This window comes from Varanus komodoensis, unplaced genomic scaffold (assembly GCF_004798865.1).
Source record: "Varanus komodoensis strain SLA01 unplaced genomic scaffold, ASM479886v1 scaffold19, whole genome shotgun sequence".
NCBI classification, from domain to species: domain Eukaryota; kingdom Metazoa; phylum Chordata; class Lepidosauria; order Squamata; family Varanidae; genus Varanus; species Varanus komodoensis.
This window is the reverse complement of record NW_025335550.1, coordinates 22,820,989-22,848,917: the sequence shown is the minus strand read 5'-3', so window position 1 is coordinate 22,848,917 and position 27,929 is coordinate 22,820,989. Positions and strand designations below refer to the sequence as shown.

The 27,929-nt window shown below is 41.7% G+C and overlaps 1 protein-coding gene across 1 annotated transcript; it reads left to right on the top strand.

Annotated features, from left to right (window-relative positions):
- The first annotated feature begins 2,710 nt into the window (after window positions 1–2,710).
- LOC123022166 (E3 ubiquitin-protein ligase RNF38-like) lies at window positions 2,711–27,765 on the top strand. Its single transcript, XM_044427634.1, has 7 exons — window positions 2,711–2,986; window positions 16,291–16,475; window positions 17,232–17,442; window positions 20,629–20,796; window positions 24,744–24,914; window positions 26,953–27,114; window positions 27,391–27,765. The coding sequence occupies exons 1-7, from the start codon at window positions 2,852–2,854 to the stop codon at window positions 27,424–27,426; spliced, it is 1,068 nt and encodes a 355-aa protein (XP_044283569.1). The 5' UTR covers window positions 2,711–2,851; the 3' UTR covers window positions 27,427–27,765.
- Window positions 27,766–27,929: the final 164 nt, after the last annotated feature.

The window sequence follows — 27,929 nt, the reverse complement described above, 5'->3', positions numbered from 1 at the left end:
GCTGAAGGAAAGCGCTCCTCGCCACTGCTGTTACCTGAGCTTCCAGTGAAAGCTCCGGGTCGAGGAGCACTCCCAAGCTGCGGACCTTGTCCCTAAGAGGGAGTGAAACTGAGCTACTAAACAGATTTTAAAAAATGAAAATACTAAAATGCACAGCCAGTTTCAGAATCTGCAGCTAGACAGAAGTATTTACCATAGACACAAAACCCTTAGTCTTTTCTAAGCTAATGTATATGTATGTTGGACAATATACATTGGACAATAAGTTCTTTTATGCCCCTCCTGTAAATGTTACCAGCATCAGTGCCTGTGAGATGTGTGCAATGACTACAGTATAATGGCTTTTGTTCCAGGTTTTGTGCTCAATGGAACAAGAATTGAAGGTAGAAAAGATTGCTGGGGAAATGAGAGCATAAGAAGAGTGAGGTGTGTTTGATCAGACCTTGAATGTATCAATTGCATTCTGTTCCTGTAATGGCCAGCTTAGATGTCTATATCCATACAAGCATGGATAGACTCATATGCCTCCATCTGGCAAGTCTCCAGCATGTGGAAAAAAATCCCTGAATACTTTTGAATGGATTATTGCCTTTTAATAGTCACAAGGAGCAAACCCATCGAATGTATTAGGTTGGTATTCAGTTGATGGGAAAACTTTCCTACATTTCTCATACGATGGTCACAATTCAGCAAGGCTGCCCTGCGGTCAGGTCATCTTCTGGTCTTCCCCACACATGCCACTCACTACAACTTTCCATCAGCTGCCAGCAAAAGTCAACTCTGAGTCTGGTATTTTTGGCTTGCTCTTTGCTCCCATGCCAGCTGCTATTATGAGGTATGCTTTGTGTTGCAAGTTTCAACGGTTAGACAAAATGTCCCAATACAGTGTTATACTACATGCATTCCCGCTCCCAGTTTTCTATTTTCAGTGCAACTACACTATTTTGATGGTCCAATGAGTTGACTGAATCAATAACACAAAAGAGTGTATGTGAGAGACATGTTCAGTTCCAGTTAAAAACAACCAGGTTGCGTTTAGATTAAGCTCAGAAATTCATTGAATGGATTTGATCCTCTCCATGCCTGGGTGTTCAGTCTTTTAACCTGTACCAAAACATAAATTGCCATTCCATTAGAACCACAAGAGAAAAATAACCACTCTGAGGAACAAGCTTGTAAGCCAAATTTGGCAACATCTCTTTTCCCATCCTTCTTCTTTCAACTCCACCCTTTTCCGCCCTTCACTGCTTTTGATCTGTCCCCTCTTCTCTCCTTGCAACAGAAGACTTGCCTTGCACTCTTGCATCCCCACAGAGAACTTCCAAATGCATCTCTTTCTCCCCCTTTCCACCACTGGGTGTGCTGCAGCTTAGCCCACTGGGTGTCACCCCCTGATCTTTTAAATCTGTGATGGTTATGCTTGTGTCTGCTTTGCCCCGCTCAAACTAGAGGCGCTCATCTCCCACCCCATGCTCCCACTGAAACCTGTGCACAGGCATTCACGCACAAGGACCAACCACTTGAAGACTGCTGAGAATTGTTATGTTACCGAAGCCTGTAGCTTTTGAAATAAACCAAGCAAAGTGCAGGGTTTAGTGGTCCCTAAATCCAGAATGGCTGTGAGAGTTGGACCATAAGGAAAGCTGAGTACTGAAGAATTGAGGCTTTTGAATTGTGGTGTTGCAGAAGACTCCCGAGATTCTCCTTGGACTGCAAAGAAATCAGATCAGTTGATCCTAAAGGAAATCAGCCCTGACTGTTTTTAGAAGAACAACTACTGAAACTGAAGCTCAAATACTTTGGCTACCTAATGAGGACTCATTGGAAAAGACTCTGATGCCGGGAACGATTGAAGGCAAAAGCAGAAGGGGATGGCAGAGGATAAGGTGGCTGAATGGGGTCACTAGGGAGGTGGGTGTGGGGTTGGGTGGACTCTGGAGGATGGTGCAAGATAGGAGAACCTGGAGGAATGTTGTCCATGAGGTGGTGAAGAGTCGGGCATGACTTTGCGTCTGAGCAACAAGAAATCTAGCTTCTAACCTTTAATTATCACACCGAAAGCAGCACTTCAGTCGTCGAGATTGCTTTGTTGTATGGGGTGTGACTTCCTTGCCAACTGGCCCATTTTTTCCTGACAATTCTGGCAGTGCCTAGCCACAACCGCCTCTTGCACACCTACAAGGAGGACCCAAAGGAAACCACCTTCCTTGCGCAAAGATATACTGCTGGCAACATGGAGGTTCCACCGGGGAGGGGCTTTCCGTTTTCTGTGGCCCTGAGGTGAGCGTTGTGTCAGAAAAGAGCAGCTGCAAACTGCAACTAAAACCCAGCTTTGGCCGTACTCCTCCCACGTGCGCAGGCACCGCAAGAAAAGCCTCTGCTTTTTTTTCCTCCTAAAGGCTACTTCCTCTAGCGCGTGCGTGCCATGCACGTCATGGCGTTGACGTGAAGGAGACCTGCCCTCTGGTGGTCTCCGCGTAACTGAGCTAAAACAAAGGAAAGAGTCCTCTGGTTGCTGGGGGTGGAAGGAGAGTAGCGGGGGAGCCTGGAAGGAAAAAAGGAGGCGGGGCCTGAGGGCTCGCGGGCGGTCTGGCGGGCTTGGCAAAAGCGATTGGTAAGCCAGGAAGTCAATTGAGGTGACGTCACTGTTTCCCTGCTGGCTGAATGGTAGGTGGAGGGGCTTCCTCGGGGAGGGGGCGGGGCCAGAGCATCATGGAGAGTGGCGGAGGTGGTGGGCTTTGTGGATGTTGGCGGCAGTCGCGCGAAGAAAAGGCTCTGGGCGCCCCGGAGGCAGCGCGGCCGGGCGCTCAGTGAGGGGGGCGGCGCAGCCAGGTCCTTTCTCCTCCTTGTGATGGGCGGATGGAGTCGCGCTGATTCTCCCGGAAGCCATTGCAGGGGGTGGTGGTGGTGTGGAAACCCGGGCCTGCTGGTACGAGCGGTGGCCGCCGCCCCCGGGCAGGAGGAGTTCCCTCTCAGCTCCCCCCAGGTACCGGTGCCTGTCTGCGAAGGAGGAGGAGATCTGAGACTACTTTCCTGCTGCCCCCTCTCTCCTCCTCCGCTCCCCACCTCTTCTGCCTCCCTAACCTGCCTCTTCCCCTCCTTCCCTCCAGGGGATGAATTTCCTCAGGGCTGACCGGGGTGGGTGGTCCGGTTCAGTCCAGTGCTGTGGGAGACCGTCCCACCTGGGAGGGGCGGCTTGTGGAAGGCTCGTATCCACACTCCGTGCCGTTTTCCCGCCGGGTGTTGGGATGGGGTTGAACTACTTCGAGGAAGAGCTCTAGTAGTGATGCTCCTCGAAGCAAATAAACAATAGAAAGCAATAACAAAACAAGACCGGCTCCTTTATTCAGGATTCCCTTGTAAACGAAGAGAACTTGCTAAAAGGAACGACATCAAGGAGCCACGGGGAGGGACGTTTACTTCTCTCCTCTACTTTCTGACTGGCCACAGGCATGTTTTGAGAGTCCAAGTCCTTTGTGTCTCCTCTACATCACCAAAGCCCCTTGATGGTGTATTGTTGCTTAAAGCTTTTTGGACGATGTTACAAAATTAGCTTGACGCATGTGTTCCCACACCATATATTTTTATGTATCTTTAGTGTACATAGTGGTTTACAGAGCAAAACAAAAAAGCAGGTTTCTGCTTTGTGGAATTTAGCATCTAAAAGTTGATGAACGAAAAAGGGAGGAATGGGAGAGGCAAGGGGTGTCTAGCAGTTAAACCAAGGGCATCTGACTGCTTACAAGCTGCTGAGTCATCAACTTTTTGTCTTACCCTAATGTGCTTGATCCTGCCTAATTTTGAAAGCTAAGTAGGATCAAGCCTGGTTAGAACCTGGATGGGACAACTGATGACCTTCTAGGCTCCTTCCAACTGTATGATCATATGATTCTTTAAACTACAATAAATTGTCCAAAAAAGTAATTTAGCTTAAAAAGTTTCTAGGCAAACTTTGCTTTCAACAGGGCAAGGAAAACCAACCCACAGCGGCTGGTTCAATACTGAGTCACACTTGATGATCTTTGCTGCTATTTCAGTGATGTGTACAACATAGTTTTAAAGCATTTTTCCTAATATTGTGCAAGTAGGATCATGTCTGTGCTTGTAGGAATATTGTTTGTAGAAATGTCTGTTAGCTTAAGCAATTACCTCTGTTTTCCTTTAATTTACTGTAACAATTTCCCATTTTTACCCATTCATCAAAGCTATGACTGCTGTTCTTGAGTGTTTTAAAGTATGTAGTTAATTACAGTAAGCTGTCTTTTGTGAAGAACTTGGTAGTTAGTAAGTGCTTGTACTTAAAAAAAAATGTTCTGATTTAGTAGCCATTTTAGTCCAAGTGCCAAAAGCATTTAATATGTTGTTCTTCTGAAATAGGTGGAGTGGACAGAGAGAAAACATTGGAAGGGAGAGGAAAAAGTGTTCAGTGAAGAATGAAAAGAAAGGTTGGTGCGACAGGAGTGTAAGGAATTGTATGACAATGTCTACATGGATTATGGAAATGCTATGCGATTTCTGGAATTGCATACTTTTTCCTGAAAAGACACATTGCATACTTCAATAAAAATTAGGTCACTTTTGAGAAATTAGTAATGACTAGGATAGGTAGCACTTCTTGTGGGTCATTCTGCAGGTTTGAATTTTGAAAAACCCTAGTTTGTGTGTGTTCTCATTTCATCTCATTTCACCACTTTTTAGAAAAATGGCAACTTGAGTCCAGCTTTAATCATCTTTGCATAATTGCATACATTCATAGCACCGTTCTTCTGAACTGCTCTTTATTTCATAATATTTGTGGTTCTAGAATTCCTTCAAAGTGTCTTGGCTCATGTGATATGTTTTTTCCTATATAAAAAGCACTTCTGTATGGAAAAGTGTGTGGAATTTACAGAGGAGTGATGTGACACAAGGCAGCTTTTCTGTCAGTTCTTTAATTGTAGACCTAGGAAAAAGGTACCTCAAGAGGAGAGAGGTTTTACAGGTAGTTTGCATGGGGAGGAGAGGAAAGATGGGTTGCATAAGCAGCTTTCTCTTGTGTAACTGTTGGATGTAGTCCCATACAATTAAGAACATCTTGGAAACTGTGCCCAAGGGTGACTATTTGTTTTGTATATGAAGATAAACGCCTGTTCCAGCAAATAGCCTTAATCCAGTTTTTAAAAAATACATTGTTGTATCTGTCTTCAGTTGAAAAGCTTCATTCAGAAATATCCCTCACGTATATCTTAGATCTGTGCAGTTTACATATATCTATACTTCCTTATATCCGGAATCTAGGCATTTTCAATTTTACCTCATTTTGTTTATGCAATATAGTAATGTAGAAATAACATCAGTTGCAGCAGCCAGCTATTGCATAGGTTTTTCCCCTAAATGATCTAACATGACGTTTGTCAATTTCAGTTAACAGAGACAATTAGGGTGGAAGAATGTTATTAGAGCAGAGCATGTTCATGCAGAGTGGAAAGAATCCAAAACAAGGACTAGATCCCATGGAATATTTTGGCTTTCCTATATGTATTTTTTTTCACAAGTAGGTGAAATGTAAAATGCTTGCAATCAAACCAGTGTATCTGGAGAATGCTTAAGTATCCAATGAAGTAACACGAAACTTCTTGGCTGTGAGAAAACTATAGAGCAGACTTAGAATTCAGGCAACCTCCAAGCAGATGGAAAACATAGGATGGTATTTATCAGTAAAAGGTAATCATAATAGACCATTGCTAATGCCTAAGCTGTTTTGTAGAAAGATATAATTAGTGATAAGGACAATAATACATCAGAGAGATGGTCCTAGTCTCCAATATTTCTGTGAAGTTCAAATCTCTAAGGAAGAATCTGTCTAGCACCAGCTGTACTTTCTGTCAGACTAAAGGAACAATCCTGTGCATGGTTTGACAGACCTAAACTCCCAGCATGATCTAGCCAAGTCTTATACTCTCTAAATAAGCATAGACTGCATTCTTAATCAAGTCAACAGGATGGGTTAAGGTGATCTAAATCTATACTACTGTGTCTGTCAATGCCATAGTGTCAAAACCATGAAACCCAAGTACCTGAAAGTTGAAGTTATGTTTTTTAAAAAATGCATTAATGAATTTTAATTAATTGACACATCCATGTCTTTGAAGCCTGCAGTACCCTCTTCAGTCAGTGGTGACTTCCATAATGAGCTTTGCAGTCAGTACAGCTTCTAAGCTATGAGAGAGTAGTTGGGACAGAGTTACATGGCACGTTCATCCCCCAGTATCTGGCACACCTCCCAGGGAAATGGAGTGGACGACCCCTCCCTTAGCAGTGCACCATCCTTTGATGGGGATGGACCATTCCTAGGGGTGTTGGTGCATGTAGCTTCACTCAGGCAGGGTGAATACAATGTGTCCAATTCTGAACAGTTGCCTAAGTGAATTGAAGACTTAGCTGTATCAAATTAATGGCTATTCCTACTGTGGTACCAAGTTAGATCTGATGTTAGTTACATACTAATAAAAAAAGAAGGATTTAAATATACTTTCCAATAATTTAGTATTTTTTGAGCAAGCATGTTTACGAAGAGGATGATGTAACAAATAGAGCATTGGTTTAGAACTAGATCCTTGGTATAGCTTAGAGTATAATGCTAAAGACACAATCACACATGGACATTGTGCAATACTCCAAACAGCATGATACAATGTGGCTGCCCATGATGCATGGTCACCTTATCAAGGATAAAAGAGCATGGAAGCAAAGTTTACCTCTACTTCTCTCTCCTTGCTGCAAACTTAGATGGCTGATTTTGCCCAGAAATTAGCACTTGTACAGGTTGATCTGCCAACAGGATACATTATAGCCTGGTGGATCCTCTATCCTCTTCTGGCCTTGGACCTGTACTTGGTGTGGTTCCTAACGTGCCAGCAGTTCCAACCTTGGCTTGAGTTGAGATTCTGAATTTTCCTGTGGCTGCAGTAGGATTGTGCCCTAAGAGCTCTGTCTAGCAGCAATAAGATTGTGCTGTAATGGCGCCATCCATTGTGGCTACCCGTAATCCTCTGAACTTGAAGGCCTGTTGGCATTTATTGAGAGCAAAGGACATGGAAGCAATGACTGCCTTGGTACTCTTCCTGCCTAAATATTTTACACTGGCTTATGAGAAGAGGCATGAAGGACAACACCAGGATTCCTTGTAGGATGGCAGTGCCTTGTTTCTCCCTACCTGTTCCCTAAGTACAGGTTCCAAAAGAACTGCTCCAGTTGCAAGAACACTAGCTGCCAACTGAAGTCTGGACCCAGTTTAAGGTACTAGTGATGACCTTGTTGTTGTTGCTAGTCACGAAGTCATGTCCGACCCATTGCGACCCCATGGACAACATTCCTCCAGGCCTTGCTGTCCTCCACCATCCCCCGGAGTCCACTTAGAGTCACTGAAGCAGCTGCTTCAGTGACTCTATCTAGCCACCTCATTCTCTGCCATCCCCTTCTCCTGCCGTCAATTGTTCCCAGCATTAGGTTCTTCTCCAGTGAGTCCTTCCTTCTCATTAGGTGGCCAAAGTATTTGAGCTTCATCTTCAGTATCTGGCCTTCTAAAGAGCAGTCAGGGTTGATCTCCTCTAGGACTGACTGGTTTGATTGCTTTGCAGTCCAAGGGACTCGCAGGAGTCTTCTCCAGCACCACAATTCAAAAACCTCCATTCTTTGGTGCTCAGCCTTCCTTATGATCCGACTTTCACAGCCATACATTGCAACTGGGAAAACCATAGCCTTGACTATATGCACTTTTGTTGGCAGGGTGATGTCTCTGCTTTTTAGTATGCTGTCTAGATTTGCCATAGCTTTCCTCCGTCTTTTAATTTCTTTAATTTAAAAGCGTCTTTTAATTTCTTGGCTGCAGTCCCCGTCTGCGGTGATCTTGGAGCCCAGGAAAATAAAATCTGTCACTACCTCCATTTCTTCCCCATCTATTTGCCATCTAGGACCGGATGCCATGATCTTAGTTTTCTTAATGTTGAGTTTCAAGCCAACTTTTGTACTCTTCTCCTCCACCTGCATTAAGAGGCTCTTTAGTTCCTCTTCACTTTCTGCCATTAGAGTGTAATCATCTGCATATCTGAAGTTGTTGATGTTTCTCCCAGCAATCTTAATTCCAACTGGTGATTCATCTAGTTCCGCCTTTCTCATGATGTGCTCTGCATATAAGTTAAATAGGCAGGGCGACAGTGTACAGCCTTGCCAAACCCCTTTCTCAATTTTGAACCAATCAGTGGTTCTGTGTCCAGTTCTCACTGTTGCTTCTTGACCCGCATATAGGTTTCCCAAGAGACAAATAAGATGGTCTATTACTCCCATCTCTTTAAGAACTTGCCACCATTTGTTGTGATCCACACAATCAAAGACTTTAGCATAGTCAATGAAGCAGAAGTAGATGTTTTTCTGGAACTCCCTAGCTTTCTCCATGATCCAGCGTATGTTGTCAATTTGATCTCTAGTTCCTCTCCCTCTTCGAAATCCTGCCTGTACTTCTGGTAGTTCTCAGTCCACATACTGCTGGAGCCTAGCTCATAGGATTTTGAGCATAACTTTGCTAGCATGTGAAATGAGTGCAATAGTGCGGTAATTTGAACATTCTTTGGCATTGCCCTTCTTTGGGATCGGAATGTAAACTGACCTTTTCCAATTCTGTGGCCACTGTTGAGTTTTCCAAATGTGCTGGTATATTGAGTGTAGCACTTTAACTGCATCGTCTTTTAGGATTTTGAATAGCTCAACTGGAATACTGTCACCTTCACTAGCTTTGTTGTTGCTCAGACTTCCTAAGGCCCATTTGACTTCACATTCCAGGATGTCTGGCTCGAGGTCAGTGACCACCCCATCATGGTTATCAGGGACATTAAGCTCCTTCTTGTATAGTTCTTCTGTGTAATCTTGCCACCTCTTCTTTATCTCTTCTGCCTCTTGTTAGGTCCCTGCCATTTTGGTCCTTTATCATGCCCATCTTTGCATGAAATGTTCCCTTCATATTTCCAATTTTCTTGAAGAGATCTCTGGTCCTCCCTGTTCTATTGTTTTCTTCAATTTCTTTGCACTTTTCATTTAAGAAGGCAGTCTTATCTCTTCTGGCTTTTCTCTGGAATTCTGCATTCAGTTGGGTCTATCTTTCCCTTTCTCTCTTGCCTTCCGCTTCACTTCTTTCCTCAGCTATTTGTAAAGCTTCCTCAGACAGCCATTTTGCTTTCTTGCATTTCTTTTCTTTGGGATGGTTTTAGTTGCTACCTCTTGTACAATGTTGCGAACTTCTGTCCATAGTTCTTCAGGTACTCTGTCTATCAGATCTAGTTCCTTAAATCTGTTTGTCACCTCTACTGTATATTCATCAGGGATATGATTTAGGTCATACCTGAGTGGTCTAGTGCTTTTCCCTACTTTCTTCAATTTAAGCCTAAATTTTGCAACGAGAAGCTCATGATCTGAGCCACAGTCAGCTCCTGGTCTAGTTTTTACTGACTGTATAGAGCTTCTCCATCTTTGGCTGCAGAGTTCATAGCCAATCTGATTTCTATGTTGACTGTCTGGTGATGTCCATGAGTAGAGTCGTCTCTTGGGTTGTTGGAAAAGAGTGTTTGCTATGACCATTGTATTCTCTTGATAAAATTCTACCAGCCTGTGCCCTGCTTCATTTTGTACTCCAAGGCCAAACTTGCCTGTTATTCCGGTTATCTTTTGGCTTCCTAGTTTAGCATTCCAATCCCCCATGATGATAAGGACCTCATTTTTTGGTGTTAATTCTAGAAGGTGTTGTAGGCCTTCATAGAACTGGTCAACTTCAGCCTCTTCAGCATCAGCGGTTGGGGCATAGACTTGGACTATTGTAATGTTGAATGGTTTGCCTTGGATTCGAACTGAGATCAGTCTGTCATTTTGGAGATTGTATCCCAGTACTGCTTTTCCTACTCTTTTATTGACTATGAAGGCTACTCCATTTGTTCTGAGGGATTCTTGCCCACAGTAGTATACCTGATTGTCATCTGAATTAAATTCACCCATTCCTGTCCATTTTAGTTCACTGATTCCTATCTTGTCATCTCTTGTTTGACCACGTCCAGCTTGCCTTGATTCATAAATCTTACATTCCAGGTTCCTATGGAGTATAGATCTTTGCAGCATCGGACTCTCCTTTCACCACCAGATACATCAGCAACTGAGTGTCCTTTCGGCTTTGACCCAGTTGCTTCATTCTTTCTGCCGCTACTAGTACTAGCCCTCTGCTCTTCCCCAGTAGCATATTGGACACCTTCCGACCTGAGTGGCTCATCCTCCTGCATCATATCTTTTTGCCTTTTGGTACTGTCCGTGGGGTTTTCATGGCAAAGATACTGGAGTGGGTTGCCATTTCCTTCTCCAGTGGATCACGTTTTGTCAGCACTCTCTGCTAAGACCTGTCCGTCTTGGGTGACCCTGCACAGCATAGCTCATAGCTTCATTGAGCTGCGCAAGCCCCTTCGCCATGACAAGGTCGTGATCCATGAAGGGGGGTGATGACCTGTAAAGTCCTAAATGGCTTGGGTCCTGGATACGTGAAGGAGCATCCCCTACGCATATGTGCCTTCCCACCCCTTAAGATCTGAGGCGGAGGTCCTTATCCAGGAGCCTGCCTTGAAGGAGATTGGAAGGGTAGTTACCTGGACAAGGACCTTCTCTCCAGTGGTGCCCCAATTGTGGAATACACTCCCCAGGGAGATTCGCCTGGTGCCAACACTTTATTCCTTTTTGCACCAGGTGAAAACCTTTTTAATGTCCCATTATTTTAACGTTTAATAGGTTTTAATGTGGGTTTTATTATATTGGAAGTATTGGATGCTGTGCTCCATTTCATTTGTGCTGCTTTTATGGTAAAACCATCCCAAGATGCTAGCAGTTGGACGAGATATAAAAGCTTTATATTCTGTGATTCCTTCTGTACTGGCTGCAAGAGGAGCTTCACATCTGAGTAGGAATTATTCCTTCACATTGGAATAATCCTGTGGCCTTCACAGACAGATGCTGGAAGGCCACAGGATTGTGTTTTAAGTAACTCGGGAAATGCAGATTCTAGTTTCTCCCAGCTTGAAGATACTTGAAAGCTATGCAATTTTCCATCTAATTACCTATTAGATAAAAAAACACTATGTGGTGTTGGAGAGTAGAATTATATGCATGGGCAATATAGTTTGGAATAAGTTTAGTATTTAGAATAAATCAAGGTCTTTTTTCAGGAACTTCTATTTTTCTAAAAATAAAATCTCATTACAAAGTCACTTTGAGGAATAGTTCTTGGTGAACCAGAAAAATAAAATTTGATTGTAAAATTTGGGAAACATGAGTAGCCCCACAAGAAAGCTGAAGCATATGCAAATTGTTTAGAACTAGCTTTATGTCTTTCATAAGAAGCTGAAAGTTAGACATTGGTTTAAAAGTGACCTCTGTGAGTCACATTTTAAAAACCATTTTGATTTTTGTTTCTGGCTAAGGTAGTAGCTACTCCATCCAATTTTCTGTAATTTGCAAATCCAGTAAGTTTTTCTTCCACCTCTTGAACTCCTTTTCCTAATGGGTTTTTGTGCCATAGAGACATACTTAATCAATGCTATGAGTTTATTACAATCAGCTTTCCTTGAAGCCCAAGGGAGCCTATGAAGATGTTTTGATGCTGCTTCATGGTGAACAGATGCCTCCTTCTCTGCTTCAAAAATGCTGTTCAAACTTTATAACTTCACATTTCTTGTGACAGCTTCCCAGTTTGAAAACTGCCTCAATGTTCAGATTCTTCTGTTGCAACTGTGATGTTACAGTTTAAAATATCCCAGTATTAGCATAATTTCAGTAGGAAAGGGAAAAGAACCTTCTTATCTGATTGGGGAAACTGACGGCTCAATTTTCAGATGGGGAAGATACACTGATTAACTTGAGTGTGGAAATAATTCTTTATCTGAATGTAGAACTATAACTCAGTCTGAGTGGCCAGTCATTGTTGAATCATCAGATGTTTTAAAGAAGTGCCTTTATAAATCTAAGAATCACACCTCCTCTTAAAAAGATGTACTATTGCTTATATTAGTCAAACAATCCTTTCATCTCAGGTATACCCTCGATTACATGTGCTATTAAGAAACTGAGAATAGATCCCACTACCCCAAGGTAATAAATTCTTTAAGAAAGCCAATGCTTTCCTGTTAGTTTTTCTAAAAACTAGGTAATAAATTTAATCATTTCTTGATAGAAAGTGAGGGCAGTGCCCCCATAGACTTCCAGTGACTAGGAACCCATGCCGAATGTATTCTGTACTCGGCTGGAAATATGCACTGAAAGTGAAGAGTTTTGGCTTATGATTTATTAAGACTTGGTGCTACTTGAAATATTCAATACATGTAAGGCTTAACTTGCATTCTAGTTGGGGACGGAGGAAACACAACCAGGGCTGTTATCGAAGCTGCTGAGTTTCAGTATTGTTGAATTGCTTGACCTTTTAAGTAACCACGCAGTAAGTTGGTGCCCCAGGAGGAGGGGAGTTGCAGCTGTATAAAATATAGATCATATATGTGTTTTGGTGTGGGCTTTTTAATAGTTAGTTTGTAACATACATCAAAATAGACTTTGCTACAAAGCAAAAATCTTTACCAAAAGCAGAAGCACATGAACACAACATTCTTCTTTTTGTGCTATGTCTGAAACTTTATCAATAGAATGTTTGCTTCAAAATTTAGCCCTGAACTGGGGGTTCAAATTGAGAAATTGACTTTTTTTCCCCAAGTTTTGGGATGTGTCAAGAGGTTTACTCGTTTTCATTGTGCCTGAAACGATCAACATTTTTCTTCCTTTTCCCAGAAGTATTGGAGAACTCCTGACTAACTAAAAATAAATGCATTTTAACTACACTTTCTGATGAGTATTACTGATTGTTTAAAAAAGAATGTAAACTAGTTCTGTATTTTATAGACTTGATTGATTGTTTTTATGTCGCAATTTGCATCTAACAGCTATTCATTCAGTCTCTCTCCTCAATTGTAATTTAGTTGGAAGGACACTGAAATGGCTATTCCCAAAAATCAGAAGCATCTCTAGCATGTTGGTTCATCCAGATGTGGTTGCGTGTTTTGTACATTAGTATGAAAGGAAATTATTAAACAAACTGGTCATTGGAATTTTGCATCTGGAATTACTAATGTTGTTTCTGTGCTGATGAGAATTCTGTTCCTCACATATATGAAAAACAAAACTATCACAAACTAGCTTGAACCAGTTTCACCAATTGACCTGGATGGATATGATCTAAGCATATGCTTATATCCCTCACTTAAATTCATGGAATTTGAAATTGGTTAAATTCAGCTTAAATTGTGCTCTATGTTTTGTCTAAAAGTGGTTATGTGCTGTTTCAATTAGTTTCAATTCCAAAGAAATATGATTAGTGAGTATAAGCATTGATATGAATAATCTGATACATTGTGAGAAACTGGCTTTCTGAAATACGTCAGTGCCCTCAGCAAGAGGTAGTAGCACACATTAAAATAATAATGCAGTCATTTGCATTTTTCAACTTTGTTTTGTTTTTTATGCTTTTCATCAGTTCATTTGAGAGATCCAGTCCATTCTGTTTCAAGTATCTCTCTGTGTGAGACTGACTCTTTAAATTCTGGGTTAAACTGTAAAAAAATACAAGTACATAGTGGGACTAATGGTTAAGCCTCATGTTAATTTTTGAGGTGGAACAATCCATACAGACTGACTTGAGTCCCTCACTTCCAAGGGAAGCTGTGTGCCCATTTTCTGATATATGGTAATTTACCAAACTTTTATATGGGGATCTCTTCTCACAGAGAATTTTCCATCAGTGCTTATACAGTAAATGTTAGAGGCTGCAAATTCTGTGGGCTTTTCTAGGCATAAATCCCACTAAACTTAAGGTTAAGTGAGCATAGGTTTGGGCTATATATAATCTTTAAGCTCTTGCTGCTTCATTGATACGTAGCTTTGAGAAAATGCCTTTTTATGGAGAATAATTACATAGGAAAAGCTATGTCATGACCTATCTCTTTCATGACATTTACTTTTAGATTGTTAGGCTTTAAAAACAGCCCTCTGATTTGAAGGAGTGGTCTTTTAGGTGTGAAGTGAACCATACCATCATATCCTAACTTTACCATCTTAGAAATAGTCATGTAAGCAATTGGTTGTCTGCCAGGAAATTGTCTCCTGGTATATGAACTGCCACCAAATTGATATGACAAGGGCTTGTTGTAAGCCGCCCCGAGGCTTCGGCGAATGGGGCGGCATAAAAATGTTTTAATAAATAAAAAAATAAATAAATAAAAATAAGTATCCCACTGGTACATCTGTACTGTAAGGTTGTGAAGAAACAAGCTGGAATTTGGCTTGGTATAAGTCCATTATTGGACTTGGAATAAGTCCATTATTCCCTGTCCCGCACTCTAGGATGATCAGGAAGAGAACTTGTCCTTTCAGATACTTGTAGAGTGCTGTCATATCACTCCTCCGTTCTTTTGATCTCTCATACGGTTTTGCTTCCAGACCCTGGATCACCCTTGTTGCTCTCCTCTGGACCCTCTTCAGCTTTTCTGTATTTTTTAAAACTGAGGTACCCAGAACTGGACAGAGGAATCTGCCCATGACAAGGGAGTTGATGTTGATTCCCCCATTTCCAGATCACCACTTCCTTGCCCAGTTGAGAAAACCAGATCAAGAGTGTGTCCTTACGTGTGCTGGGCCAATAGCATGTTGATGCAGCCCCATGGTTGTCATGGCAGCCATGAAGTCCTGAGCCAGCTCAAACAAAGCAACCTCAACATGGAGGTTAAATCCCCCAGAACCATCATTCTGGCAGGACCTTAACACCAGGTCCAAGATCACCTCCTTCAGCTCAGGCATGGAACCTGCTGGGCAGCAGGTTAGGTGGGAATCCTTAACTGTCTCGATCACCCAGCACAAGGTATAACACTCAAAATCCATCCTTGAGTGAGCAGGAAGCCTAGAGAGGGAGATCATATTCTTACAGACCAAGGTCACCCCCTCCCTGCCTTTGAATTGATGCTGGTGCTGTACCAAATACTCAGGGCCACAGCTGAGAGAGAGTGACCCTTCCCAGCTCATCCACCCAGGTCTCTGTGATGTAAGCCAGGTCAGCCCCCTCATCCACAATCAAGTCATGCATAAGGGAGGTTTTATTTTGGGCCAGCTTGGCATTCAGCAGCACCAGCACCAGACCCAAGCACAAGCTGGTAATGGTGCCATAAATCACCTGGTTGGGGGAAGAATCAAAAGAGGAGATAGCTGTAAGACATCTAGACCTTCTTCTCTGCTGGTCTGTTGACCCCCAGTGCCATACCTCCCCGTACCCATGACCACAGTAATGGGGGCACTCCCTTGCTTCCCAAAGTTACCCAGAAACAGAATGAAAACGTGAATAAGAAAAACAATTAAAAAAAACACTAAAACCGGTTGCTACACCTCTTAAGTTCATCAATTGCAACTGCTGTGAGACTATTCTCTTCCCCCACCAAAGCTCAGTACCTGAACAGGCTCCAAATAGGCAATGCCCTTTCGGCCACTGTCTTGGGTCCTCTGTGAAGTAGCCATTGGTGGTAGGGCCTCACCTCTGGAGCACAGCTGCTGCTTTTCCAGTGGATATTAAACTCCAATTTTAGCTTACGCAAAGCCAGGTGAGAGGCAGAAAGAGACGATCTTGGAGTGCATCTGAACTGAAACTGCACTGGCTTGTCCAAGATCACCTCTTACAATGAATGAAAACTTAATTTGCTATGTACTTTCCAAAACCTGTAAGTACTGCAGTAATGAATGAGCAAATAATATGTAAGGGAATATACTGAAGCTAACTTTGCAGAGCAAGACTTAGGTGGTCTAGCTAGGTTGTGAGTGCTCATGTTTGGTTGGAACACCTGGCTTCAGCTTCCTCATAATAATTCACACACCTGAGCTCATTGGCATGAAATATATGCTTATGAAAGGATACTTCAAAAATTGATCTACAAGTTTCAAATGTTATGTTCCCTCAGTCTTCTGTAAACAGATTTCTGCATAAATAATACTTTGCATACCTTGCAAGAATCCATGGGAGAAAAGAATGCAGAAGAGAAGGGCAACAATTTGCAATGCTGAAATAGTGGAGGAAGTAGGCGTTTAATATTTGATGTATTACTTAGAAATATCTGGTTAACCTGTTTATTAATATCTTGCTTTCTGAAATGGTAGCATTAACGTTTTTCTGAGGCACCTCTCACCTGTGGCTTCATTTCACATCAGAGTGAAGATAGCCCAAGTCCCAAGAGACAGCGCCTTTCACACTCCGTCTTCGACTACATAGCAGCACCAGCACCGCCAATGCGACCATGGGAGATGACATCGAATAGGCAGCCTCCTTCAGCTCGATCAAGCCAACATCATTTCTCAGGGGAACGCTGCAACACACCTGCACGCAACAGAAGGAGGCAAGTCTTCCCAGATGGTCCGATAAGCTGGTCCTCTGAACTGAGGATCTGTAGTGACACACTTGCCAAGCCATTAGTTTTTGACATATTTTTCTGACTAGTTAAATTGGTTATCTTTAGTTAATTAAGGGTGCAGTGCTAATTAACATGGCAGGGGAATGCTGGGAGTTGCAGGACCTTTCTCTGCTGTCTAAACATGCACAGGATTGTACCTTAAGTAGTTATTTGGGAAGGCATGGAACTCTTCTCACCTGCCAATAGATACATTTATCTCACATGTTTCCCTTCCATCAATCCAATCCCTCCAGAAAACACAAGTTCTGTTAGAATTCATAACCTGCAAGAAACTTGGCCACTCTCACGTGATAGTGATTTAGAAGCATGCCAGCTGGCAGACTCATCACAGGGAGAACCAGCTGTCTGATCTCTGTCCCCCATGTGTGAAGTTCATCTTGACCTTCACTGCTTCTCAGTAATTGGAGAAGGAAGGTCCTTTATGGTAGTCCCTGCACTGCTATGTATGCAGAGACTACAGATGCCCACTTAATCCATCCTTGGCTACTGCTGCCAGGTGGTATTTCTTCCTGAGCACCTGCTGTTTCTGTTTTTCCAGACTCCTACCTGCACCATAAAAAATGACATTTTAGCTCATTCTGATTGCAGGCATTTAATCAATCTGAAATATAAAGTTGTTGGGTGTTAAAAAAGAAAAATTAAGGAACAAAACCCAACCCTGCCTAATATGATTATTTGCAGCCCTCCTGTTAGACGCCAGCGAACAAGAAGAGATCGATTGTCGCGACACAATTCCATCAGCCAAGATGAAAATTACCATCTTCTGTATGGACAGCAACAAGCAATAGAAGAACCCAGAGCCTTCCACCCACCGAATGTGTCTCCCCGTATGTTGCACCCGGCTGCTCATCCACCACAGCAGAATGCAGTGATGGTTGACATTCATGAACAGGTATGACAGAGAGCCATTTTTTCCAAACTTCTGTTACTCAGGTACAGGCTAGAGGGCACTCTTGTACATCCCCAAAAGGCATATTTTTGAAAGCATAAGAAAAAGAGAACTCTGTGACTTTCCTAGGAGGAGCATCTCATGTGATTCTGTTCGAGCCAGCAGTTTGGGTGTGTTGCCACAGAGACTGGCTAACTGGCGTGTCTACCCTGAGAGTCACTGAAAAACTGAGTCATACCTGGTGCAGAGATGTGGCAGAATTACCTGTCCTCAGTGGAGTCTGATTTGATGGAGGCAAAGCCAGAGTAGTGCCTCATAATTCAGTGGTTATAGGTGGCCTATAGATATGTGAAAATAAATAATTCAGGTGTCAAAGGATTTCCCATGGCATATTAATGTGTCTTACTTAGTGCACAGTTTTTCAATTCCCCATCCTTTTAATATATTTTTATTGTGTAGTACAAAAACAATACCATACACACACACACACACAAGTAAGTTGTATTTTAGAAAAGGAAAAGATTTGTAGCATTGCTTATATATGTTAGGGCAGTGGTTTTCAACCTTTCCAGAGCTGGGGACTGGTGAAAACAGGAAAACCACCTAAGGGATGGCTGAGGCAGAAACAAAAAGCACCATACACATAATACAGTATTCTGTGTATTAGTTTCCAAACACAATCCTGCCCCTCCCCCCAAAAAAAATTTCTCCTAAACTACCAGAAACCAAGCAACGAGAAATGTCAATATTTCGGCTTCGGCGAATGGGCGGCATAAAAATGTTTTAATTAATAAATAAAATAAAAGAACAAAATATTGAAATTGGCACAACATGGGTCCCAGTTGGCTCCCACTAAGCTGTCTCTCCCCTTCCTGCCCCCCCACCCCCCGCAGCACTGATGCACCCCCACAAAAGCAGTGCCAACTGAGGAAGAGGTGGTGGAGCACAGGCAGTGCCTGCACCGGTCTGTGGCAGGTGGGATGTGCCCCCCCCCCCACGGACTGGCACCAGTCTACAGACCGGTGGTTGAAAACCACTGTGTTAAGATATTGCAGAAAGTATTGTCATTATTAAAAATAAGATCTCTACCTCCACAAGTTAATAATACCTCTACCTATCTCTACCTCAACAAGTACATCAAGTTCTGTTCTTATCTGAGAAATTATGTTTACAAAATGCTTGTTATAAGCATCACAGCAAGCAATTGATGTACTAAAGATAGATTAGGAAGCACTGGAACTTGAACAAATTCCCTAAGATCTTAAGCAGCTCTGCTAGTTGTGAATTTTCAGTTGTGATATGAGCAGAGAAGAAATTTGGTTTGGATGCACCTCACAGGAGCAGAGATGCTCTCTAGCAAGTGTTCTGCTATAGATGAATTCAGATTTCCACCACTGGTGCTCCAGTCATTGTCCATCCTGCTTTGTATTGCACAGTTCCTCTGTATACTAGGGAGTTCTATAAGCAGTTTGGAGAGGGTGCTTAGGAGCAATCATACCTAAGGCCCTAGTCAACTCCCAGTTCTGTTTTGTGGCTACAAACTCACAGATCACTGGCAGAACCGGCCAAAGAACTTCCTAGGACTGACTAGAAACCTGTTGGATCCATCAGCTTTCAGGGCTGGACCTGTTTAATAGGTCCATCATCTCTGCAGGGTCACAAGGAAAGGGCTGTGATCCTAGCCTTGGCAAGCTGAACTTGAAAGCACCAGTGAAAGCCCCTGGCATTAAGAGCTTTGGGGAATCTAATACCAGTTCCAAGATGAGCTTCATGAGTTTGGCCAGAGATTCTGCTCAGCAATGAGGTGGTCTATATACCAAGCAGAATTTCCAATCCATCCCTAGACCACAACCTCAAGTATATACGTTCCTTGTAGTTCAGCTCCTTAACAGCATAAGCAGTCAAATGGATGGTGCTTGTGCAGATTAAGCCACACTGCCCGCCCTCACCCATTTTCCCTTGCTCCAAAACACAGTAGGCAGCTTGGAGGGCCTGAGCCCATAAAGGACCACTGTCTTCTCCCAGTCACATCTCAGTGAGGTGAGCTAGGTGGAACCTCTCACCCCTGACCAGATAATAGATTATTGCTGTTTTATTACAAGTTGACCTGGCCATTACAAAGAAGCAGTGGCAGGGATTGTGGATAGCTCAGACCACTCTCCAAATTACCCCAGTTTGTAGATTGACCAGAAGGAGAGGTAGTAAAAAGTCAACAGTCCCTCCTGCTCCTGTGGCGATATTTTGCCCTGTCAGTGCTATATCACCTGTTGCTCTGAATCATCCTGCATATAATTCCCAAATCATAACTAAAAACTTCAACTATGAAATAACAAATAGTAAAATTGCATATGAAAATGTAAAATACTTACTAAAACAGTAGCAAACTTTGCATTTAGTCTTGTTGGTTCAGCTGGTTCAGTGGTTCTGCTCTCACCAGTATCCATATAAAACTAGGAACCTACCCAGTTGGCGGGCTGGGAAATTCCTGCTGAAGCAGCACCCTGTGATGCATCACTCCCACCAAGGCATGGCGTGTAAATTAAAGGTTCTCTCATTACCCAACAGTCACAAGTCTTATATATTATTGATATTTAAAGTATTAGTTCATTCTCAGAACAGAGTGAACAACATTTCTTCTACAGATCTCTCATTTCCCCTAAAAGCATTACATAGCACCATGGAAGCATCTCATCCCTGTAGTAAATGTAGTTGATTTAGGTTGCTGTTGTGCCATTGAGGCTCCTTCAGAGACCAGCACAATTTTTGCCCACATTTCAATATGCAGTCAGTAGGCGAAGCTAGCCATATAGTTTAATTCATTGTAAGCCGTCCAGAGACTTAGTAATGGGACAGCATAGAAAAAATTTAAATAAAATAAATAGATAGATAGGAGATTTACAGAAAGTGTGTGGGGGATGTCTCTAACTCCCTTAAGGCTGGGGACAAAGACCCTTTGCTTCTGCCAATGCTTTCACTTGACTCAATCCACAATTATTTGCAGGCCAGTAGCTAGTGAGTTGATAATAGTGGACTGGTGAATTTGACTAGCATGCTAGCTGTGGCCTGTGCTGTTTATTTGTGCAAAACCAGAACATCTTCATCTGCAGGGTTTTCATATCTTTTAATTTGAAAGCCCTTTCTTATTTGTTTTGTACTGACCTGCTTGAAAGCTCCTAATGTTCTCTGCAGATCCACCAAGGCCCAGTCCCAGTTTCATACACCGTGACCACCGTGGCACCACATGGGATTCCTCTTTGCACGGGTCAGCACATGCCAGCCTGCAACACGCAGCAGGTGCCTGGGTGTTCTGTGGTTTTCAGTGGACAGCATCTCCCTGTCTGCAGTGTGCCTCCCCCAGTAAGTAGTCCTCTAATTGACTTTGAAGAGAAGCATTCAGAATAGCTGTGAAGGCAGCATAACATCAGGGTAGCCTTAGAGCCAAATTCTGTATGCATTCATTTGAAAAAGTTGCTCTTAGTGTAGTGGGATGTACTGGAGAATAGTTCATCGGGGTTGAGATAAGTGAATATTCTGGTTAAATAACTGGTTAATAACAGAAAGAGAGGGGGAATAATGGAAATTTCTCCCAGTGGAAGGATATAAACCGTGAGGTTACAGAGGGTTCTTTATTAGGACCAATGCTTTTCAGCCTACTTATACATGAATTGTATACCTAGAATTGGGAGTAAACCATCAAATGGCTAACTTTTCTGATGACACCAAACTCTTTAGGGTGTTTAAAACCAAATGGGATTGCGGTATATGCATGCATATACCAGTTGCTGAGGAGCTTGGGCAGGAGGGAGCTGTTCTTCTTGAGGGATCCTGTGGGCTGCACCATGTGAACAGAATGGTGGACTAGATGGACCAGTGGTCTGATTCTGCATGGCTTTTCTTAGGTTCTAAGAATGAGTTAAGAATAGCTTATTACTGGGGATGTTCCCATACATGTTGTGTGTGTTGGTTTCCCAAAGTAGTTTAGTAGTAAGTAAAGTAGTAGTAAGCTCAGTGTTCATCCTGTCCATTCATCAGAAATGTTAAAAAATGTGGAGGAGGAGGAGGGAATTTCCAATGCATTGGCCAACAGTTGCCCAAGTAAAATGATTTTTCTGTATTTGATGTGCCCCAGCCCCCAGGTTAGCCTGTCTGTGGTGGTCTACTATGGGCAGTATCTTAGGGTGTTATCCAGAAAAGTTAATAATATAAAGATCTGGTGGTATTTCTTGATTGAAATTTGCATGATCATAGTATTTTGGTGGTCCTAATAGGTTTCATAAGAAACATTTCTAAAGGAACAAAGTAGCATTTATTTATATAAGGACATTTCTCTCAAAAGATTTAGCAAGTCAGAAATGAGAAGGATTACAGAATAAGATTTTAAAATACTAGTCTAGTCAGAATTGGAGGAAATTGTCTTTACTCCAAGCTTTTAAAAATCTAACTTATACTGTCTTACATAAAGGACTTGGTAGCAGAGGAGGATGTTGAATCATTATTATTACTATTTTTTATTTTTTACCATCCAATAGCTTAAGCTCTCTGGGCAGTTTATAACAGCACATTAAAAAGAGTGTAATATACAAATACAAAGAACAGTAAAATAGAATAAAAACGATTCTACATAAAGTAGAATCCAGATTTAAAACCAAATGTACAAACGTATAATAAATAGATTGAGACATTAGACGTATGAAACAGCTGACGTAATGCCTCAGTTTGAGTTTATTACATGCCATTTCAAATAGGATAGTCTTAACTTGGTGCCGAAAGGATAATGAAGTGGGCAGCAGGTGGGCTTCAGTGGGTAGCTAGTTCCATGACTGAGGAGGCCCTCTTTCTAGCCGCTACCAGCTGGGCCTCCCTCGGAGCTGGCGCTTGGAGGCAGGTGTCAGATCTTGATTGCAGTGACCCATCAAGACCCTGCAGGGCTTTATAGGTTAAAAGCAGCACCCTGAATTGGGCTCAGAAGCATATAGGTAGCCAGTGCAAGCAGGCCAAAGTTGTTGTACGTATTTGGAATTTCTGATCCTAATTGTTAATTTGGCTGCTGTTGTTTGCACAAGCCACAGCTTCTGAACAGTCATCAGGTACAGCCCCATATGGTAGCTGGACATGCATCAGCAACAACTCCTAGGGCTATTGCTTATGATTGGAAGGAAACTTAATCCTCCGTCTTTTTTATTTATTTTTTTTCTGAAAAGAAATGAAGTACAGAAAGAAAGAAAAATGTAAGTAAGAATGCCAAGGAATCTTACATGAATATAACATACACATTCATAACTTGCAAATTCCCAAGACAGAAATTTCTATCTTTCTGTCAGTTAGTACTTGTTGTTGCAAAAATACATAGTTCTCTAAACCAACAAATTTTCCAATCACTTTGAATTAATTATAAATCATCAACAATATTTTATGAGCTTCCTTTTGTTCTATATTAATCCAACTGCATATAATAGAATTTCCATTTATCATTTAAATGATATTAAATTAATATCCCCAGAGAGGTCAGCCTGGTGCCGTCATTATTTGTTTTTCAGCGCCAGGCTAAGACCTTTTTATTTAAAACTTATTTTAATTGCTAAATTATTGTATTTATTAGGATTTTAAAATTAGCCAAGAATGCACCGGGGGGGGGGGTTAAATGTTTTTTTTCTTTTAAATTGTTATATTGTTATTGTTTATGTATGTTTTTGTGTATTTTTTGTGAGCCGCCCCGAGGCTTTGTTGCGATGGGGGCGGCATAGAAATGTTTTAAATAAATAAATAAATAAAATAAAATTCTTCAATTGGTCTATGGTTTACATAATTAGTTAATATTGCCATCACCACATACTCAGCCAACTTATTTTTCCAGTCTTCAATTGTTGGACATTCTGTTGTTTTCCATTTAGAAGCAATTGTAATTCTTGCTGCAGTTGCCATATATTTAAATAACCCTGACATATTCTTTGAAAAAGTCTCTCGTATTATATTCAAAGCATTTTCTTAGGATTCAAAGGAAAGCTAATTTTATTTTAGTTTTGTGCTTCTGCATATATCAACTTCCAAAATCTTTTAATTTTATCACAAGTCTGGCCCTCCATATTTTGATTACTGTATTAAAAGTTTACAGGACATGATATATTTAATTGATTTATTTACAGTTTTTATTTCCTGCCCTTTACGGTGTTAAATTAACTAACATAGGCAGGAGAAATAAAAGGAAAATGTTTAATAGAAAAATAGGATTTGTTTATTTGCTTTGGAATAACCAAAATGCAGGAAAATATGATCCTATATATAATTTTGGATACAACTTAATATAGTTTAAGTTTTTGTATTTTTGAGGTTTACATTTGATTTATTTACTTTATTATGATTACAGGTTTATTCTCACAGTACTGAAATTAATATTCTTAAATTTAAATGTGTTACAATTTGACTAGAGTTTAGGATGCTTTTGATAAAAGATTGCATCTACTTGGAAATAAAATCTAGAAAGAAAACAGCCTTGTACTTCAGACTTAAAGCTTCCTGAACAATTTTGCAAGTACAGCAAAGTGATCTAGCTTTAAAAAAGGAAAACAGATACCCAGGATGCAGTTCATACTTCGACAATGATGGGAATCCTATGTTGGGCAGGAAGAGCAGAGCGGCCATCTTTGCCTCCATGCTTCAGTTGCTCTTCCAGTCAACTAGAGAAATAATTACTGCTGTCTAGCTGCAGATCATCAAGCAGGGAGGAAGGGAGGCTGCTGTGCTGCCAAGATACCTCATATTCTGGCAGCTAAGTTCTCCTCCCCTCCCTGTACCCTAGAATGTTGCTTTACACATCAAAGCAGCTGGCAGAGTTTTTCCTTTACCAGCTGTGAGCGGGAAGCAGATCTAGCTCTGAGGTTGAAGCTCTTTTATCCTCAGATCTGAGAATCTGAAGGATCCTATGACCCCTAGGTGTGGTCTGAAGATTGCACTGCCAGTAATTTGCCATATAATATAGGTGCGGAGGGGGGTGGAAAATGTTTTGTAGTAACAACACTCAGACCATGAGATATTATGTGATGAGAAATACAGTGCTTTGGGAAACAAGCAGAATTCTGAGCCTCCGTGATGCAAATTATACTGCAAGGAAGTGTGAATTTTGTAGCCTGCATAAATTCATATTTGGATAATGTTTGTTTTAGTTGCCTGTCCATGGGCAGAAACAACAATCTGTGGCCACAGTGCTTGCCATGCACCTCTATCATGCTGTGTTCTGTGTCGATGCCCCAATGAATGTTACGAGCATCCAAATTCTTTATGTTGTGAATGTTTCTTTTCTTTTGCAGATGCTTCAGGCATGTTCCGTTCAACATCTACCAGTTCCCTATGCGGCTTTCCCACCCCTTCTTTCTAGCGATCCATTTCTTTTGCATCCTCCACACCTCTCCCCACATCATGCTCCACATCTGGCAGCTCCAGGCCAATTTCTTCCGTTTCAAGCACAGCAGTCACGGTCGGTAGGTATTATTTTAAAGGGTTGCGGAAATACCTCCTCACTTCCTCGAGGAGATGGTTCTAGAATATTGCATTCTAAAAAGTGTGCATTGTTTGGCTGCCTAGAAGTGGAGCTGATTGAGTTTGGCCAAAACTTTTGAGGGCTTTTGCAAGTGAAAGCAGACATTTCAGTATGGTAAATAACGACTTTAGCTTCCATTCAGCTAGAAAAAGAGAAGAGAAACATGGTCTCTAAGTGTATATTCAAGTGTGTATTCAGGTTGCAGAATTCATTTCATGGATTGTAGAGGAAAGTGGATGCCATAGTCCGAGAACTTTGAAGAGCTCATTGCTATTTTTAAAAATTTTAAGAACTTTTGTTATGGTTGAATGGCGAGGGACACCAGAGGTACAAGAATATTTTTTACATTTACACTCCCTCTTTCCCCTGAGAAAGATGGAAACCATGTCAGTGCTGTTTTGCTTTTTGTCTCTTCATCAGCAGTGTGACCATGTTTGTGAGCAGGAAGCTGGCCTCAGCCATTATTTTTCAGTTTGGTGAGCATGGCTGCTATCCCAGCCTCACAATATACTGTGACTTTGGGAAATACTGAAGAAGAGGATGTGGAGCCATAGCAAGATTTGGCATCTTGGCAGCAGCTTTGGAAAGAGGCAAATGTTTTGCCAGAGTACACTGGATGAAACACCCTTGAGATGCTAGTTGGGAGAGAGGTGAAACATGACTTTACTTATCAACCAATCTCATATTGCATCTCATTGGGAATCAAAACAGTGATCTGCTAAGTAGCAGCTAACCCTTGAAAAGTTGAGTGCTTCAGACTGTAATTGTATACAAGGATCGCAAGAAAAGTGAATACAGGGCAGGGTTTCCCAAAATGGATAGCCTACTGTCTGGTTGCTTGAGGAAAGAGGCATAGCTTGGATCATCTTGTAATGTTAGGTCTCTAGGATTTCATTTAAGATTTTCCTTTTCTGGAATAAAGGACTCTGCTCACAGAAGGTGCCTCCACCCAATTTCCAGGGATCTTTCCCTTCACATAATGTATCATCCAAATCATTAGGTTCCTGAACCTTCTGTATAGCTGTTTGAAAGGTCTGGAGGACTGCTGTGTGTTGGGGTGGGGGGGGGGGAGTGGGGCCAGGGCGGGCAGGGCAGGAAAGGCTGCATTCACAGTTCAATTGCAAATGCTTAAATCTTGAGTCAGCTGCTTATATACTAGTTGCCTTTGTGTGGGTTAAATTCACCTCAAGGCATGATTTCTTGGTCTCCAGATTTAAAAGTGGACTCTGAGGCACATGCAAAACATCCTCAAACATTATTTTAACAAGTAATTGCTTATTCATAGAGACATTTATTCATTAAAGGTATATATTGTGTACTTGTAATTCTTGGATCCTGGTTGTTTCCTTAGATGATGATGTGATTCTCCAGTTTCACTTCTGTTATTAAAAACACTTTTGGGGGGGGGGCAGCTTTAATAAGAAAATGTATTGTTATTTATTAAAAGAAGAATGTGAGCAATTATTTCTGAATGTTAAGAAATTGTATTTTTCTTCTTGTGTGGCAGAATGCCACCTAGAGGTTATGAAGCAGGAAAGGAAAAGCTTTGTGTAGATCTCAGTTCTGCAATTAAACTGGAAGTAGGTACAGTGACTAAGACCCTTGTGTGAAAAAAAACCATAATACACCAGGTTGTCATCACTTGCAAACATAAATGCTGGAAACTGGGGGAGAATTGCATCACAGAATGTGAAATAATGCATTTTTACTGAAACAAGCAGTGAACACTGAATTACCATATGTATTCAGAATCAGAATGAGTTTCTTTAAGGGAAATGTTTATTTCAGGCAACATATAAAACATCTTTTCTAACACATTTATCTCTCTTCGGTTTTAAAAAATCTGGCCATAAGATATCATAAACATGTTTATATTATACATATGTTCAGTAAGTTTAACAAATAACTATTTTTGGCAAAAACTGGCAAAATATGTCTTTAAAGGGTTACATATAGCCTGTGTTTTGTTTTCTCTTTAGCCTCTCCAAAGGATAGAAAATGAAGTAGAGTTGCTTGGAGACCATCTACCCGTTGGAGGCTTTACGTATCCACCATCAGCTCATCCACCAACATTGCCTCCCTCAGCCCCACTCCAGTTCTTAACACATGACCCATTACATCAAGAGGTGTCCTTTGGAGTAGTAAGTGGCAGTTTCCACCACTTTGTCATGATTCATCTTGTAAAGCGCATTCTAAATCTGATTTTTAAAAAAAAAAACCCCTAAGGTAATTGGAATTAAGTACAGCAAAAAGTACAGCTGTGAAAATGCTTTCACATGTGAAAATTAGTTGTATATTTAAGGGAAATAGGAGTTGTTTATCCAAGAGACTTGAGGGTTCCCCCTAGCCTGTGTCTTAGGGGCCGAGGGATTCTTTGGGTTTCAAGATTAACTCTGATCCCCTTCCCCTCCTTCCAGCAGGTGCAGACAGAACTGTGTTGGATGCTTCTCTGACCTTGGAAAAGGGACAAAGGGCAATTTGGCAGGGGGAGAAAAGGAGACTGATCCTCCAGGGTACGAGGCAGCCTGCTAGAACTCTGGCCTCTTCCCTTCCTTGCCCAGAGGAGCACAGCTGCGTGGCCATCTAGCTGACCTGCAAGGCTGGAAGGACATGAGCTGAACATTACCTATGCATGCTTCCCACTCTGCAGAAGATGTCAAGAATGCCTTGAGCAAAGAGGGGAATTTCATCCCCTCATTTCATCCATTTTGCAGCTCAGAACCTGAATTACAGCGCTGAAGGGTACTGTGCTGAAAACTCTAGGGCTCTTTTTTAGTCATTATTAGAATGACTAAAACATTTCCCTCTTGGTTCCTTTAGCCTTATCCACCATTTATGCCACGAAGACTCACTGGACGCAACCGATTTCGATCTCAGCAGCCAATACCACCACCCCCTTACCATTCCAGCCTATTACCATATGTGCTGTAAGTCTATTTTGCCTTATTTTTATTTA

Bases quoted from the DNA above. Each gene is read 5' to 3' on its own strand.
- LOC123022166 (XM_044427634.1), top strand. From the start codon at position 2,852: ATGGGCGGATGGAGTCGCGCTGATTCTCCCGGAAGCCATTGCAGGGGG. The intron at 20,797-24,743 runs GTAAGTAGTCCT...TTTCTTTTGCAG, and splicing joins TCTGCAGTGTGCCTCCCCCA to ATGCTTCAGGCATGTTCCGT. The intron at 24,915-26,952 runs GTAGGTATTATT...TTTTCTCTTTAG, and splicing joins AAGCACAGCAGTCACGGTCG to CCTCTCCAAAGGATAGAAAA.